Genomic DNA, 17,549 nt, shown 5'->3' with positions numbered 1-17,549 from the left:
TACGAGAGGTTGTTTGTCTTTTAAGGGTCTTGATGTACCCCTGTCACATGCAAACAACCACCACGCTAGCAACACCACGTTTTTGACAAAAACACCACCCTTTCATCACTGACTCTTTCAATTCTCTGTCAATTTACTCCATTTTCTTCATCTAGTCTTTTGACTATCTCATTCTGTGACCGAGAACCCGGATCTCATTTCATCTTCTCACCTCAAAAGACTCCACTTTGCTCGGCACGTTCCCGATCCATTGGCTCCGATCTTTGCCTTAATCGTGGGCCTGCTCGGGCCAAGATTCCCCGGACGGGAATAGATGCATGTTTAACAGCTCTTGAGCTTGGGGTAACCGCGCGATGATACCCTGGTATGAACATGTCAAATCGGCCAAGTGTCCGGGGTCATGAGGTATAAAGATGCTCGTTTGCCCATCTTGACTTGGGCATTGGCAATTGAGCTGCGAGCATCATGAAGTTTACTACCGTCTCTGCGCTTCTGGCCCTTGCGCCGCCTGCTCTTGCGGATTGGCATTTTGCCAAGAACAAGGAGATCAAGTATACTTCTGTTGAAGGGTTCTTCATGCAAGATGATCTTGCCACCAACCCTACCGGCTTCGACTACGTGAGATCTCACCTATCCCGCATGAGATCACATACTAACGAACCAGGCCCAATGGAACTTTGGTCTCTTGAACCGTACTTATCCCACTGATCCCAAGAACCCCCGAAAGGGCTACAAGACTCAGTGGGAGCGCTTCGAGCAGTATGTCAAGCACTTGAACCGTAATGCTAGCCGTGATAAGACGCGCTACAAGGTTCTTGTCATGGGACGTCATGGTGAGGGTTGGCACAACGCCGCGGAGTCCTTCTACGGAACGCCCGCCTGGAACGTAAGTTGCCTTAGTTAATAGTCACAGTCAATTAGCTGACGATATGCAGTGCTACTGGGGTCTTCAGTCCGGCAACGGAACAGCGACATGGGAGGATCCTCTCCTCACACCCGCAGGTGAAGCCGAAGCTCACAAGGCAAACGCCTACTTCAAGACCCGCTTTGAGAACGAAGGCATGCCATTCTTCGACTCATACTACACCTCCCCTCTCGCCCGCTGCGTCGAGACCGCCGTGGAGACTTTCCAGAGCCTCAAGCTCCCCAAGGATAAGCCTTTCGTCCCAATGGTCAAGGAACTTCTCCGCGAGGGCGTCAGCATCCGAACATGCGACCACCGTCGCAGCAAGAGCTTCATCAAAACTCTTGCCAAGAAGATCAAGTTCGAGAAGGGTTTCTCCGACAAGGATAAGCTCTGGACTGGAAAGGAGGGCGAGACGGGTGAACACCAGTTGGCGCGAAGCAAGGAAGTTCTCGATGATATCTTCACAAGTGACAATGCTGTTTGGATCAGTATTAGCAGTCACTCTGGTGAGATCACCAAACTTCTCCAGGCTCTCAACCATCGACCATTCCGTCTTGCGACCGGTCAGATCATTCCTGTTCTTGTTAGAGCTGATGTCGTTTCTGAGGAACCTACGTCTACGTATGCTTCTTGGACTACTGAAGCTACCTGCAACGCTCCTCCTGTGACTAGCATTGGAGGACAGGGCTGTGTTTGCTCTACTACGCTTGCATCTGCACCAGCAAAGGCGACATGAGTGGGAGAAAAGAAATAGTTGATCATGTAGTGATCGCTAACTAGTACATAGAAAAAAGAGCAGACCGCTTGACTAGTACAAAGGAAAAGTGACAGTACATGCGTCCAACCCGCGGCCTTGTTGCAATCTTGCCGCTTTTGTTATCCATCGAATCATGAAACTAAAGTACCCGCGCACCTGGCTCCATCTGATCCTAGCAAGTTGAGAATAGCACCACCTGGTATAGCCGTAGGATTTGCTGTGGATCCGAGTGTGAACTTCCACGTTTGACCCAATACTGTCTCCTGAGCGAAGAGGGTCCCGTCCGGTGCTGCCATGACGGCACCCCAGACAAGATTGAGAGTTGTGAGGATGAGGTTGGGGTAGGATTGGAATCGCTCCCACTTTTGCGTGGTCAACGACCATCGAACGATGTTTGTTCTAAGGAGGCCACTCTCGATGACTGACGCTTGGACGGCGTAGAGATAGTTGCCTCCACCAGGGACATATGCCCAGTCGCCCACGCCAGAAAGGAGATTGGTAGCTGACGTGCCAGAGCTCAGAAGCTGGCCGAAAGTGTTGCTAGTCGGTCTCAAATCAATGCACCACCATTTACCTCCACCTTCGGATACCCAGAACCTTCCTTGATCATCAACATCACCCATACTGATAGCATTTGTACCAATCACAAGATCAAGGACCTCCCATCGCCCATCCTTAGCGATACGAATAAGTCCCGATCGCTTACATCCCAGAAGACCACAAAGAAGGGCGTTGACCAAAGGTTGTTGGTAGAAGCCGTAGATGTAGTTGTCGAGCCTATTGAAGCCGATACCGTTGATAGGACCGCCGGGACCAATGCCTGTTCTGATATCTGTTCGTTGTCCAGTGACGAGATTGACGCGCGTGAGGGTATTGGCGAGAAGACTTTGGACGGTGTAGCCGAAGCCATCGCAGTCGAATGTTGGGCCAAATGCGAGCTGGGGCATCATGCTTGTGCTGGTTGTACTGCTGGAAGAAGTGGCGACAACAGGAACAGCTGCGCTGCTTGAGGTGGTGACCACTGGGGCTGCAACACTGGTTGAGCTTGTAGTGACTGGTGCTGGAGCTGCGCTTGATGTTGACGATGCAGCTGCGGCAGCAGCACTGGACGAGCTTGAGGCAGCTGCAGCTGCAGCACTACTAGAGGAACTGGCCGCGCCAGCAGCAGCTGAGGAACTTGACGCAGCGGCCCCAGAAGCACTGCTTGATGAAGTCGCTGCGGGAGCTGCTGCGCTACTCGTAGAACTGACGGCTGCTGCAACAGAAGAAGAGCTCGAACCCGCCGCAGCAGCAGCACTAGAAGAACTTGAAGCAGCGGCCGCAGCAGCACTGCTTGATGAAGTTGCTGCCGCTGCTGTACTACTAGAGGAACTGGCAGCAGCAGCAGCAGCACTGCTCGATGAACTTGCTGCTGCCGCTGCCGCGCTACTGGATGTAGCTGGAGGTGAAGGGATAGAAGAAGAAGTGGTAGTAGGAGTAACCGCTGCTGCACTAGTAGTGCTTGAAGGACCACCAGCAGCAGAGCTTGTTGAAGAACCACTCAGAGTTGTGAAAACAGGAGCTTCCATACTCAACGGCGCAGCTGAACCAGAAGTCGAAGACACAACCATTGTCTCGACAATAACTGTGCCGGGCTCCCCAGCCGCAGTCGGTGGATCGTACAACGTTCGTCCAGCTGTAGCTGTGGGAGGAGCAGCTCTGAAGATAGTGATATTGGTACCAGCGACGATTGGAGTGGAAGTTGTTGGAATGCCTGCTGGTGCGCCGCTGATGGGAGTGGTTGAAGCTGCGGGGCTATCAGTTGGGGTTTCGATGAGGACTGTTCCTGGCTCGCCTTCTGAGGCAGGTGGGATATAGATGGTTCTTGTGGTTGAGCCTGCTCCACCGCCGAAGATGGTTGTGTTCTGTGCAACTGCCGGTAGTCGTGTTGTGCTTGCGGCTGCTGAAGATGAAGTCTCCTCTGGAGCAGAGCTCGGAGTTTGGATGAGTACTGTGCCGGGTTCACCAGATGCAGCAGGGGGAATGTAGATTGTTGTAGTAACTGATGCTGGGCCTCCGACGAAGCGAGTGACGTTCTGGATTGCGCTTGGAGACTCAACACTCGTGACGGCCTCGCGGGAAGATGTTGTTTCTGCCGCCGGACTAGCCGAGGGAGTCTGAATGATCACCGTACCCGGCTCTCCAGATGAAGCTGGAGGGAGGGTATAGGTCGTAGTAACTGACGCTGGCCCGCCGACGTAACGAGTGACATTTGGGATTTCAGTTGGCGCTTCAGCTGACGGGGAAGACGTAGCACTTTCTTCAGGACTGGCAGTTGGGGTTTGAATAACAACAGTACCTGGCTCTCCAGGTGAGGCTGGAGGAATGGTATAGGTCGTAGTGACTGAAGCTGGGCCACCGATGTATCTGGTGACGTTTGGAATCTCGGTTGCTGAAGCGGAAGCCTCGCTCTCGCCAGGACTGGCAGAAGGCGTCTGGATAACCACTGTTCCTGGCTCTCCAGACGAGGCAGGGGGTATTGTGTATGTTGTCGTAACTGAAGCTGGACCGTCGATATATCGAGTAACATTTGGAACGTCACTTGGCGACTCAGCTAATGCCGTAGATGACGTGGTCTCATCAGGCGCGGCGGAAGGTGTTTGAATGAGGACTGTTCCAGGTTCACCAGATGATGCTGGTGGGATGTAAATGGTTGTCGTGATAGAAGCAGGACCGCCAACGTAGCGAGTGACATTGGGGATACCAGTTGCTTCCTCGTCGCTGGAGGTTGCGGTAATAGACGCTGAAGATGTTTCTTCGTCATCAGGGCCAGTTGTAGGCGTCTCAATGATGACCACTCCAGGTTCGCCCGATGCCGTAGGAGGGATGTAGATCGTCGTTGTGACAGAAGCAGGTCCTCCCACGATGCGAGTAATGTTCTGGATTGGCGTAGCAGCTTCGCTTGCAGAAGTCGATGGTGTTTCCTCCCCGGGACCAGCTGTTGGGGTCTGGATTACCACCGTACCAGGCTCATCAGGGTCGCTTGATGCAGGCGGGTAGTAGATTGTTGTTACAGCCGTACCTGGACCGCCGCTGTAGAGAGTGACGTTTTGTCTGCCCACTGGGAAAGCTGTGTTTGCAGCGCTCTCACTGGCCGTTGTCTCATCTTCGGGGCCTGATGTTGGCGTCTCAATGATCACAACACCCGGCTCACCAGAGGCAGTTGGTGGGATGTAGATAGTAGTGGTGACCGAAGCAGGACCTCCAACGATACGTGTGATGTTAGCCGGTCCTCCAGTAGGAATGACACTGCTTGTTGCTTCGGGATCTTCCTCTTCAGAACCAGAGGTTGGTGTCTCGATGACAACGGTTCCAGGGCCATCGGGGTCATCAGAAGCTGGTGGGAAGTAGACCGTCCTTGTCGATGAACCAGATCCACCGCTGAAGATTGTAGTGTTGGGCCTGCCCTCAGAGGTAGTAAGAGGTCCTGTCGCTGTTGCAACAAGACTTCCTGTCGTCTCCTCACCAACAGAAGAACCTGTTGGCGTTTCGATGAGTACTGTGCCTGGCTCTCCTGAAGCTGTAGCAGGTATGAAGACAGTTCTTGTAGCTGTACCAGCGACACCAGTGTAAATAGTGACATTTCCAGGTCCACGAGCAGTTTCCGTGGGACTAGAACCATCTGGTGTCTCGATAACAATAGTGCCAGCCTGGCCAGATGTGTCGGGTGGAAAATAGATGGTACGGGTAACTGAGACAGGGCCGCCACTGTAGACGGTGACGTTGGCGAGAGCATTGTTGGGAGTCTCAAAAGCACCAGTAGGCGTCTCGATGATGACAGTGTCTGGTTCTCCTGATAAGCCTGGAACAGTGATCGTTGTCGCGGCTGTAACAGGGCCACCTTGGGTAATGGTGACCTCTTCCTGAAGGTCATCAGTTTCTGAGGGCTCAATGGTAGACTCGGTCGGAGTTTCGATGATAACGGTATCTGGCCCGCCCGATACACCGGGCAAGGTGATTGTAGTTGCAGCTGTGACAGGACCACCCCGGGTAACAGTAACTTCTTCTTGACCACCATCAGTTTCTGATGACTCACTGCCAGACTCAGTTGGGATTTCGACGACAACAGTATCTGGCTGGCCTGAAGCTCCAGGTATAGTGATGGTTGTAGCAGCTGTAACAGGACCGCCACGAGTAATTGTGACTTCTCCTTGGGTAGAACCGTCTTGATCAGATGAGCTCGTCGGAGTCTCGATTAGTACAGTATCTGGTCCTCCGGACTCACCAGGAATCGTGAGTGTTGTCGCAGCTGTGACTGGTCCGCCTCGTGTAATAGTGACTTCCCGAACAGAACCAGTTATAGACGGCTCATTGTCATCGCTAGAAGAGCTAGTTGGAATCTCAACTAGTACAGTGTCAGGTCCACCAGATTCGCCGGGAATAGTAATCGTTGTTGCCGCTGTGACGGGACCTCCACGCGTGATAGTAACTTCCTGAACAGCTCCAGTCACTGGCGGCTCCGTACCTCCAGCTGCGGATCCCGTGGGTATCTCAATAAAGACCGTGTCTGGTCCTCCAGAAACACCAGGGATTGTGACTGTGGTTGCCGCTGTGACCGGACCGCCTCTCGTAATAGTGACATCTTGAACGGCTCCAGTTACCGGCGTTTCACTACCCCCGTCAGCGGACTCGGTAGGCGTCTCGATATAAACCGTATCTGGCTCTCCCGCTCCGCCAGGAATGGCGACCGTTGTGGCAGCTGTTACAGGGCCACCTCGCGTAATAGTAACCTCCTGAACAGCTCCGGTTCCAACAGACTCTGTAGGTACCTCAATGTAAACAGTATCAGGACCGCCGGATACTCCAGGGACGGTAACTGTAATAGGGGCCGTCACAGGGCCACCCCGAGTGATTGTGACTTCCGGCACACCGGTTCCTGTAGGTCCATCTGAAGACTGTGTGGGTGTTTCAATAAACACAGTGTCCGGTCCTCCAGATACTCCGGGGATAGTGACTGTAGTAGCAGCTGTTACAGGACCTCCTCGGGTGATAGTAACCTCTTCAACACCCGCAGTTCCTGCAGGGGACCGAGTGGGCGTCTCAATATAAATAGTATCCGGACCACCAGATACTCCGGCAATAGTGACTGTAGTAGCAACCGTCACAGGCCCACCCCGAGTAATTGTGACTTCCTGAACAGCAGTTCCTTCAGGTTCATCAGAAGACTGTGTGGGTGTTTCAATAAACACAGTATCCGGCCCTCCGGATACTCCAGGGATGGTAACTGTAGTAGCAGCTGTTACAGGACCACCTCTGGTGATGGTAACCTCTTCAGCAGTCGCAGTTCCTGTGGAGGCCTCACTAGGCGTCTCAATATAGACAGTATCTGGCCCACCAGACACTCCGGGAATAGTCACTGTCGTAGCAGCCGTGACAGGTCCGCCTCGAGTAATGGTAACCTCATCTTGACTACCTTCAGTTGCAGATGGCTCAACCTCGTCGGACGATTGAGGTGTCTCAACGATAACCGTGTCAGGCTGTCCTGATTCGCCCGGGATCGTAATAGTTGTTGCTGCTGTCACAGGTCCACCTCTTGTTGAAGTGATTGCCTGGACACCGCCAGTTACGGAAGGTTCGTTTGACCTCGTTGGAGTCTCAACGATGACCGTGTCTGGCTCACCCGATTGACCAGGGATGGTGATGGTAGTCGCTGCTGTTACGGGTCCTCCTCTTGTTGAAGTTACCTCTCCTGGGCTGCCTCCGGTTTCTGTTGTTTCAGTATCGGAGGATCTTGTAGGTGTTTCAATAATAACGGTGTCTGGCTGCCCTGACTCGCCAGGAATAGTGATAGTAGTTGCAGCTGTTACCGATCCTCCTCGAGTAGATGTCACTTCAACTGGACCGTCTCCAGTCGCCGTAGATTCCTCACCATCAGAGGCGGTTGTAGGTGTTTCAATGATAACAGTATCTGGCTGACCTGACATACCTGGGATGGTGATCGTCGTTGCGGCCGTGACTGGTCCGCCACGAGTAGAAGTTACTTCACCTGCACCGCTTCCAGTCACCGATGGCTCACCATCGGCAGACCCAATTGGTGTCTCGACAAGAACCGTGTCTGGCTCGCCAGGTGCACCGGGGATTGTTACAGTCGTGGCGATTGAAACAGGTCCTCCCCTCGTGATCGTAACATCGGGTGCACCAACAGTTGGTGTTTCAATAATAACAGTATCTGGCTGGCCTGATTGACCAGGAATTGTGATCGTCGTCGCAGCCGTAACTGGTCCACCACGAGTCGAAGTCACTTCGCCTGGGCCGTTAGCACTCTCTGATACCTCAGCATCGCCAGATTCGGTTGGTGATTCGATAAGAACGGTATCAGGTTCACCAGGCGCACCAGGGATAGTGATAGTCGTGGCGACTGAGACAGGTCCCCCTCTGGTGATTGTGACTTCGGGAGCACCGCCAGTGGGCGTCTCGATCAGAACAGTATCCAGCTCGCCAGATACAGTAGCAGGAATGGTGATAGTCCTTGTGGCTGTTCCAGACCCTCCACCAAAGATGGTTGTGTATCGCTGGCCAGTCGCTGACTCTGAAGCCTCTGCTTCTGGGCCTGTGGTTGGTGTCTCAACAAGCACGGTATCCGGTTCCCCAGAAATTGTCGCTGATATGTATAATGTTCTAGGCGCAGTTACTGGGCCACCGCTGAAGATTGTGGTATTGACTCGGCCACCGGCAGTTTCAGTGACTGGGCCTTCGGATTCGGCGCTGGTCTCTTCAACATCACCAGGTAGTGTCTCAATGATGACAGTACCTGACTCTTCTGGGTCATCAGGTGGGAAGTAGAATGTTCCGCCAGCTGTTCCGGGAGCTTGGGTGTAGATAGTGACGTTACCACGACGAGTCGCCGAGCTGCCTGGAGCTTCAGTGATTGTTCCAGTCTCAGGTGCTTCACTTTCCTCGCCACCAGTGGGAGTTTCAATGATGACTGTTCCAGGCTCGCCAGATGCAGTTGGTGGGATATAAACTGTTCTTGTAACACTGGCTGGGCCTCCGCTAATGATGGTGACATTGCCTCCTGATACTGTAGGAGCAATCGTCGTAGCTTCAGCCTCTTCTGAAGTTTCAGTGGCTGAGTTATCATCATCAGAGCCAGTCGGTGTCTCAATAAGAACAGTTCCTGCTTCTCCCGATGCCGTTGGTGGGATATAGATAGTTCTCGTAGCTGTGCCAGGACCACCGCTGACAATGGTGACGTTGCGAATACCCGACGGAGCAATTGTTTCAGATGCCTCAACATCCGGTACTGAAGTTGGCGTTTCAATGATAACAGTACCTTGCTCTCCAGAGGCGGTAGGTGGGATGTAGATGGTCTGTCGAACTGTACCTGGACCTCCACTGTAGATGGTGACATTGCCAGCGGAAGAAGGCGTAGCGATTTGGCTACCAGTTTCGGAGGCGGTGACGCTCTCATCGCTGTCCGTTGCAGACTCTTCGCCAGGTCCCTGAGTCGGAGTCTGGATGATCATAGTGGTAGAATCACCAGATTCACTTGGTGTCAGATAGATCGTTGTAACAGCTGTACCTGGTCCACCACTGTAGACTGTCACGTAAGCCGGGCTGCCAATTGGCGTTTCAACAATGAACGTTCCAGGCTCATCTGAAGCTGTACCAGGAACGAAACGAGTAGTGGCGAAAGTGGCAGATACTCCGGTGTAAACAGTGACGTTGGCAGGCCCAGAGCCTGAACCTGAAGTAGGAGTCTCGATGAGAATTGTATCAGGATCGCCTGAGGCAGTGCCCGGAATAGTGAGCGTTCGAGTGGTTGATGCAGGACCATCTGTGTAGACAGTTACTGCTCTCACAGCAGGGGTCTCAATGATAACGGTTCCAGGCTCGCCAGATACCGTGGGTGGAATGTAGATAGTGCGAGTACCAGTAGCAGATACCGCACTATAGATAGTTGTGTTTCCTGGACCTCCTTCTTCATCAACTTGAGAAGTCGGTGTTTCGATAACAATAGTTCCAGGCTCATCGGTCACGGTGGCAGGGATATACCGAGTCTGAGTGACTGTAGCAGGACCACCAGTAACGATAGTAACATTTCCGATACCTGTAGCCTGGGGTCCAGCTGTTGGTGTCTCAATGACGACAGTACCGGGCTCTCCTGATGCAGTAGGAGGGATGAAACGAGTGGTTGTTGAGGAAGCAGGTCCGCCGCTATAGATAGTAACGTTGCCTGGGCCTTCAGGGGTGATGATTGCGGTTGGGCCACTAGCACCTGTGCCAGTAATGCTGGAGTCATCATTGCTATCTGGACCAGACGTGGGTGTCTCCACGATGAGTGTACCAGCTTCGTCTGAGGCGGTAGGAGGGATGTAGATAGTTCGAGTTGCAGAGCCTGAACCGCCGCTGAAGATCGTGACGGTAGTTCTCGCCGTGATCTCCTCTGCATCAGTTACAGAGTCTGTCTCAGACTCTTCACCAGCAGTGCTGGTTGGATCAGCATCCGATCCACCAGTGGGAGTCACGACCACGAGAGTTCCAGCCTCGCCAGATGCTGTTGGAGGGATGTAAGTAGTTCTCGTGACTGCCGCGGGACCTCCACTGAAGATGGTTACTGTGGTCGCCGCCGAGATGGCTTCCTCTTCTGCTTCAGTGGGAGCACCTGTCTCAGTAGAATCTTCAGTCTCCTCTGCGCTACCATTACCCGTCGGACTAGCTCCAGGGCCATCCGTAGGGGTCTCGATGATGAGAGTTCCTGCTTCTCCAGATGCTGTGGGTGGGATATAAACCGTTCTGGTTACCGATGCAGGGCCACCACTAAAGACGGTAACTGTAGTAGCAGCAGATATAGCATCCTCGCCACCATCATCTGTAGCAGTAGGCGCAACCTCTTCTGTTGGTGTCTCAATGATGAGTGTACCCGCCTCACCAGAAGCTGTAGGTGGGATATACACAGTCCTTGTGACCGAAGCGGGACCGCCGCTGAATATAGTGACAGTAGTCGCAGCAGATATGACATCTTCGTCACCACTTGCAGTAGCTTCAGCTCCACCTGTCGGAGTTTCGATGTACATAGTGCCCGCCTCGCCTGAGGCAGTGGGAGGGACATACACACTTCTCGTAACGGAGCCAGGTACACCACTAAAGATGGTGACAGTCGTTGCGGCAGAGATGGCACCCTCATCATCTGTGACTGTAGCCTGGGTGCCATCGACAGGTGTCTCAATGAACAAAGTACCTGGCTCACTAATCGCTGTAGGAGGTACGTAAACCGTCCTCGTAACTGAGCCTGGAACCCCAGTGTATACAGTGACAGTTCTTGTTGCTGAGATGACTTCTTCACCAGAGGCAGTGGCTTCAGACCCAGTTGGTGTCTCGATGTATAGTGTGCCTGCTTCTCCTGAGGCAGTAGGTGGGACATAGACTGTGCGTGTGACAGATCCAGGCCCACCACTAAAAATGGTGACTGTTGTTGCAGCTACGATAGTATCCTCAACATCTCCAGTAGCTGAAGGACCATCAGTGGGCTCTTCCGTCTCCGCACCAGATACAGGAGTCTCAACATAAACAGTACCAGGGTCATTAGGATCTGACGGCGGAACGTAGTAAGTCGTTCGTCCCGGACCAGTACCTGGAACAAAGATCGTAGTGTTTGATCCAGCACCAAGGGTTGGTTGTGCTTCAGGATTGGCTGTAAGGCCACCGGTCTGCGTTATTGGAACAGGTGTCTCGATGATGACAGTTCCTGGAGCGCCGGATGTCTTGGGCGCTACGTAGAGTGTCGTTCTTGTCGATGCGACACCGGCTCTGAAGATAGTCAAGTTGGCGCTTCCGGTGATAGCGGAGACAGTTGTTTGAAAACCTGGAACTGTCCCTGTTTCTACCAATTCGGTCTGTGAGATTGGTGTCTCAATCACAATGGTCCATGGATCACCGGTAGTTTCTGGCGGGATGAAGATGGTGCTTCTCTCTGAGCCTTCTCCAGCTCGGTAGAGAGTAACATTTCCACTGCCACCTTGTGAGACCTCATTAGTGGGAACTGGTGTGATAGAAGCTTCAGGGCCTGTAGCCTCAGCTGAATCATCGGAGGCAGTCTCCTCATCGGCTTCCGAGGCAAGCGTCTCAATGATGTAAGTGCCGAGCTCTCCAGAAGCGGTTGGCGAGATGTATCTAGTGGTTCCAATAGATCCAGTTGCCTCGGTATAGATAGTCACAGCGGTTGTGTCATCAGAAGTGGCAGTGCTTCCGCTCTCGTCTCCAGGACCTCCAGTTATAGTATTAGAATCTTCGTCAGAGACTGGTGTCTGGATGATAATGGTTCCAGCCTCACCCGATGCTGTAGGTGGGATATACAGAGTGATTCTTTCTGAGGCAGTGCCTGAACTGTAGACCGTCACGTTGGGTCTGACACCAGGTTCAAGACCGGTAGTCTGGCTCCCGCCGTCACTACCTCCCGTCTCTCCTGCATCAGGTTCGGAGACCGGAGTCTGAAGGATGATTGTGCCAGCCTCGCCAGAGGCGGTGGGAGGGATGTATATAGTCCTCCTCTCTGACGCAGTGCCGGAGCTGTAAACCGTGACATTGGCAATACCAGCTGGGGTTCCAGCTGTAGGACCACTGCCATCTTCAGCACTCTCAGTAGCATCAGTATCAGCTTCAGAGACAGGAGTCTCAATAATGATATACCCATCTCCATCTGACGCAGTAGGAGGCACATAGATAGTAATTCTACTAGAAGCAGTACCAGAGCTATAAACAGTGATGTTCGGCCTAACGCCAGCGGTTTCAAGACCAGTTTCCGCAGCAGTTGCAGTAGCTGGCAATTTTGTCCCAGTTGGCGTCTCAATAACAATGGTGCCAGGCTCATTGGCAAATCTGGGGGGTACATAAAGAGTCCTTCTTGCAGGGCTGGATCCAGCTCTAAAGATAGTGACATTTGTGTTACCGCCGATAGCAGATGTGGTAGCAAGAACATCATCGTCTCCACGAGCAGTTGCAGCTTCGGATTGAGTCTCTGAAACTGGCGTCTCGATGACGACTGTCCATGGATCGTTGGATGCTTGGGGAGGGACGTAGAGTGTTGTTCGGGCTGGGCCACGGCCTGCTCTGAAGACGGTGATGGTTGCCAATGCACCATCAGGAGCGTTAGTAGTCAAGCTATTGTCTGCTGGGATGATAGCTGTAGGGTTTCCTCCAGATGCGTCAGTGATGGTCAGTCCATCTTCATCAGTGGTGGGACCAGCTCCAGGTCCGGAGCCATCGGCAGTGGCATTAGGATCAGAGGACTCGCTTTCCGCATCGGCGTCTGTCTCAGAAGGCTCTGCACCTGCTTCATTTGTGGTGCTCGCGCCATCGTCGTCGCCATTACCCGATGAGCCACTCTGAGTAGCTCCGCCTGATTCTCCAGTGCCAGTCTCATCAGGATCTCCAGAGTCCGTCTCAGACGCTTCGTCATCCGCGGAGTCAGAAGAAGAATCAGGCTCCGAAGTCTCACTACCTGTAGGTACATCTGTAGCGGTATCTCCTGAGCCGGGGTCAACGCCACCATCATCAGAAGGCGCAGCTTGTGAACCAGTAGGAACTTCGAATCCAGGCGATGCTCTCGAAGACTCCTCATCAGTTGCTGTAGACAGCAGATTGGAGTCAGGAAGGGGACCAGTTGATACCGCTGTCGGTAGTGGCAACTCAGGAGACTCAAAGGATGAGTCACTAATGGCGGGTATGCCTTCTACTCCGCCGGTGAGTGACTGACTGCTGGATTCGGACTCTGGCAATGGATCGGTGGGAACTGGCACTTGAGGTGAAATCAAGCTAGTGTTTCCATCCTCAGGTAGAGTTGTACCAGTAGAATCCCCTGTCTCGCGAGCATCATCAGATACCGTCTCGGAGCCAGGATCTCCAGAATCTCTAGAAGCAGCGGAGGTCTCTGCATCAGAGTCGTTGCTCACGGAGCTCTCGCCCACACTTCCAGATGTAGCGCCAGCCGCAGGTCCTCCAGTAAGTGCCTCTCCACTAGAGGTCGTCACGGCGCCCTCGCCATCAACAGCGGTGGTTTCTGAGTTTGGTCCAATATTGGTTGAGCCTCCAACTCCCGCAGCTGGCTGGCCTGTCAATCGAGCACCACTGCTTGTTGCTGAACTAGTCAATGAAGTATCACCGGGCTGTTCCACGCGCTCTGACTCTGGAACACTCTGAGTGCCAATAAGCGTCTCAAAATTGATCTCCTCGCTTGTTCTGGAGGTGCTTGAGCTCTGGCCTGCACCCTGTGGAGCTGTTGATGTACCCGCGCTGGAGCCCCGAGCTGCATCAGACTGGGAGCTTCCAGCATCCGCCATAGATGAACCATCGGGCGACGCAGTTGAAGTTCTAGACCCCGAGGATCCGGCTGCAGCTCCTGATGTTGATGAGCTACCGCTATCTCTGGTATTTGCACCAGTTGATGTGCTTCCAGATGTTGTAGCGCTAGATCTTGCTGCGACTGATGAAGAGCCTATGCCAACAGCGCTGGTTGACTGTGATCCACTGGAAGCTCGTGACGCCTGTGATGTCGCCTCATCGTTTCCCGAAGCGGCACCGCCGTTCCCTGCCGCAGTTGATCCAGGTTCACCTTCGACAACGCCCGATACTGAGTTAGTAGCCCTGCTACTTCTCTGTGAGGCCTGCGATGTTCCTCCAGCTTCATCATCATCAGGGTTAGTCGATATGACAGCAGGTCTCGCAGTGAAACGAGCATCTGACGAAGAAGTTGCTGCAATAGGCCTTTGCACACTAGTGGATTGAGAGGCACTTGACCTTTGGGCCGAGCGGGTAGATGAGCTCTGGGCAGCGTTTCCGACAGATGACGTAGCTTCCTCTGCATCAGAGCCAGGATCATTTGTTACGACAGGACCACTATCGACAATAGTAGTCTCTCCATTTGAAGTTCGAGAAACTTGTCCTGAAGTCGAAGTCCTGCTGCGTGTAGAGCTCAGACCACTACCTCCAGGACGAACGCGCGTGTCTACTGTACCAGTATAACCCGAGCTTGATGAAGCACCAGCTCGTCTAGTACTTGAAGGACTTCCAGGAGCCTGTGTAGTTTGTGGGGAATCAGACTCGACTCCAGAAGCAGCTCCGCCAGCAGTACCGGCTGCAGACCCTGTAGACCGGCTGTTTGAAGGGCGTCTGAATGTCGTTCTATCGGTAGCTGCAGTTCCACCGCCACCTAGCCCTTCGACCCCAGCTGTGAGACGGCCGCTGATGGTTGATCGACGAGTCCTCTGAGGTTCGACATTGGTGAGAGTCTCGACGACATCAGCGGTAATGGTGAATACAGTGCTGCTGGATGTAACAACGTAGGTCGAAGGCGATGTTCGAACGATTGGTGCTCGACTGCTTGAGCGGCCAGAATTACTTCCTCTTCGCGATGAAGATGACTGACCCGAACCACCATTTGCTCCTCCTCCAGCATTGTTTCCTCCTGATCCAGTGTCACCGTCTCCATCTCCGCTGGAGCCTTTACCGCCAGAAGTCGATCCAGTACCACCAGTGCTTCCATTGCCAGAATCCGAGCCGCCCTCTGAGCCACCGCCTTCAGACTCAGTATCTCCCGATGTTGGTCCATCGTTACCTCCAGAACCACCACTAGAAGCGCCCTTGGTGCTTGAAGAAGAGCCAGCAGATCGTGTACCACTGCCACCCTGGCCACCCTCACTGTCAGAACCACCTTGAGCTCCGCCTTGGGTTCCTCCCGAGCCACCGCTTCCGGCGGTATCAGATCCACCAGAGCTTGATGATCCGCCGTTGCCAGAATTATTACCATTGTTTGACCCTGAGGATCCTCCGTTGCCTGATGCACCGTCACCATCATCGCCTCCAGATCCAGAGCCGGAACCCTGAACACCGCCTTTTGCAGGGTCGTCATTAGTTCCAGAGGAACCCCCATTGCTGGAGCTGCCTCCTTGTCCAGGTGAGCTACCACTCCCGCCGTTGGATCCACCTCCAGATCCCCCATTGTTGGAGCTCCCTCCACTTCCACTCTGGCCATTTCCGCCGCTCGATGAGCCTGAACCGCCACCTGAACCACCTTGGCTTTCACCACTAGATCCCCCGGTAGCTTGGGCACCATTGTCGCCATCGCCGTCATTACCAGTCTGCGGGTTATTGGGGTCTTCAGGCGTCAGAACAAGGACAGTACCGGGGTTTCCGCCCTCAGGTGGAATAGTAAGTGTCTGTCGCGGTCCTGAATCATCGTCGCCACCTTGCCCTGGCTGGCCCTGAACATCGCCAGAGCCATCACCAGACCCTGATCCTCCATTTGACCCACCATCAGAGCCGCTTCCTGAGCCACCAAGTCCCATGGGTACACCACGAGTAATGGTCGTATAAGATACCGAACCTTGCGGACGAGTTCGTGTCGGTTGGAAAGCCGTGCCATCTCCCCCGTCATTCCAACCCGGTGGTGTTTGAATGAGTACAGTTCCGGGCTTGGTACCAGTCGGTGGAATGGTAGTTCGGATAGGTGCTGTTGGTGTGACGCTTCCTTCGGCCGGCTCGATGATAGTCACATAGCCGGTTGCATCGGCAGGTTGAAGAGTGATCGTTTGACCAGCGAGTCCCAAAGCACCCAGCGTGTGAGGGGTCAGAGGCTCAAGGGCCAATGGCCTCAGAGTTCCTGGTACAGGTGTTTGGATGATAACAGTACCAGGGTTTCCATTGCTCGGTGGTACTGTTAGTCGAATTGGGACAGTTCCTCTGAAGGCTGTACCCGCCGGTTCAATCACAGTGACATAATCGCCATCTTGTGCAGGTTCGATAGTAAGGCCTTGTAGGCTTCCCCCATTGAGTGCTGATGTCGGGACATTAATGATGACCGATCCACGGTTTGTTCCAGTCGGTGAAATCGTAATTAGTTGCAGCGACGCCAATGTTCCGGTCAGTGGTTGAAGAACCGTCACATAACCACTCAACTCCTTCGGCTCAAGCGTAAGAGGCTGCAACACACCCGGCGTCGCATCACCAATCCGCGTCTCCGGCGTCTCAATAATAATCTGCCCGGGCTGTCCACTTCTCGGCGGAACAACCTGCGTAATAGGCGCAGAAATTCGATTCGGCCCTGAATGCGGTCTAATAATAATAACATAAGACCTATCATCCGTCGCAGGTATGACTACATTCTCCGGCGCCGAAGAACCGCCTGGCTGTTCAACAATAACAATACCAGGCTCATCGCCCTGCGGTGGAACAGTATACTGCGTTGTTACTGAGCCTCTGTAGGGCTTTGTGATGGTGATATAATCGGGATCGGCAAGGACTGGATAGACCGAAACATATGTGTAACAAACACCTGAAAACTCATTGTTAATACCGAGGACTGACCTATCATTCTGAACCCCAAACTGGGCACGCGTTAGGCTGGCGAAGAGTAGGTGGCTGAGCACCTGGTACAAAGGCCGCATTGTAAGCGGTTTATTAATCGTGCATTAAAAGTAAATGAGAGATAAGAATCGTATACGCGCAAGGTAAGTTGCCTATGTTGAAGCAACACGCGCGACAAGATCACGGGTGAGAGCTACCAGAGGATTATAAAACTGCTGATCAGTCCCCCATATCCGCATTCAGACTGTGCTTTCGGGTGTAATCATGATACAGAAATCTCGTGCGTACAAAGACCATTGTCAGGCTGAATTTGGGTTGCTGAGGCGGAAGCCTTCATGCCAGGGCTGCCACACCCGCAGCGGATCGATGCCGTTTTCCATCCGGTCAAGCACGTTCCTGCAGAGGCATTGTGTAAGAGACACTCCGGTTCAAGAGCCTGTTGGTTCAGGGTGTTGTAGCTGGAATGCTGTTGTTGAAAAGAGGACCACCTGGCATTGTCTTGTGGAGTGAAAGCAACGCAGCCAGTGAGAGCTTATGAAGTGGGAT

General features: G+C 53.3%; 2 protein-coding genes across 3 annotated transcripts; one reads left to right on the top strand and one right to left on the bottom strand.

Annotated features, from left to right (window-relative positions):
• The first annotated feature begins 50 nt into the window (after positions 1-50).
• FOXG_13658 (uncharacterized protein) lies at positions 51-1,979 on the top strand. Of its 2 annotated transcripts, XM_018393645.1 has the most exons (3): positions 51-618; positions 665-886; positions 936-1,979. In XM_018393645.1, exons 1-3 carry the CDS (start codon positions 466-468, stop codon positions 1,641-1,643), a joined length of 1,083 nt encoding a protein of 360 aa, XP_018252951.1. In that variant the 5' UTR covers positions 51-465; the 3' UTR covers positions 1,644-1,979. The 2 variants fall into 2 exon arrangements, with proteins under 2 accessions (XP_018252951.1, XP_018252952.1); XM_018393646.1 differs by lacking the exon at positions 51-618 and having other exon boundaries at positions 629-886.
• Positions 1,645-17,168, bottom strand: FOXG_13656 (uncharacterized protein). The gene has a single exon (XM_018393644.1). It carries the CDS (start codon positions 17,081-17,083, stop codon positions 1,796-1,798), a length of 15,288 nt encoding a protein of 5,095 aa, XP_018252950.1. The 5' UTR covers positions 17,084-17,168; the 3' UTR covers positions 1,645-1,795.
• Between the last annotated feature and the right edge of the window lie 381 nt (positions 17,169-17,549).

Source organism: Fusarium oxysporum, chromosome 10, assembly GCF_000149955.1.
Source record: "Fusarium oxysporum f. sp. lycopersici 4287 chromosome 10, whole genome shotgun sequence".
NCBI lineage: Eukaryota > Fungi > Ascomycota > Sordariomycetes > Hypocreales > Nectriaceae > Fusarium > Fusarium oxysporum.
Note: the sequence above shows the minus strand (reverse complement) of the source record. Positions and strands in the feature narration are given on the sequence as shown.

Excerpts from the sequence above, each read along its gene's own strand:
- FOXG_13658 (XM_018393645.1), top strand. The coding sequence starts at position 466 with ATGAAGTTTACTACCGTCTCTGCGCTTCTGGCCCTTGCGCCGCCTGCT. Across the intron at positions 619-664 it reads ACCCTACCGGCTTCGACTAC|GCCCAATGGAACTTTGGTCT; the intron begins GTGAGATCTCAC and ends CTAACGAACCAG. Across the intron at positions 887-935 it reads ACGGAACGCCCGCCTGGAAC|TGCTACTGGGGTCTTCAGTC; the intron begins GTAAGTTGCCTT and ends GACGATATGCAG.
- FOXG_13656 (XM_018393644.1), bottom strand. The coding sequence starts at position 17,083 with ATGCGGCCTTTGTACCAGGTGCTCAGCCACCTACTCTTCGCCAGCCTA.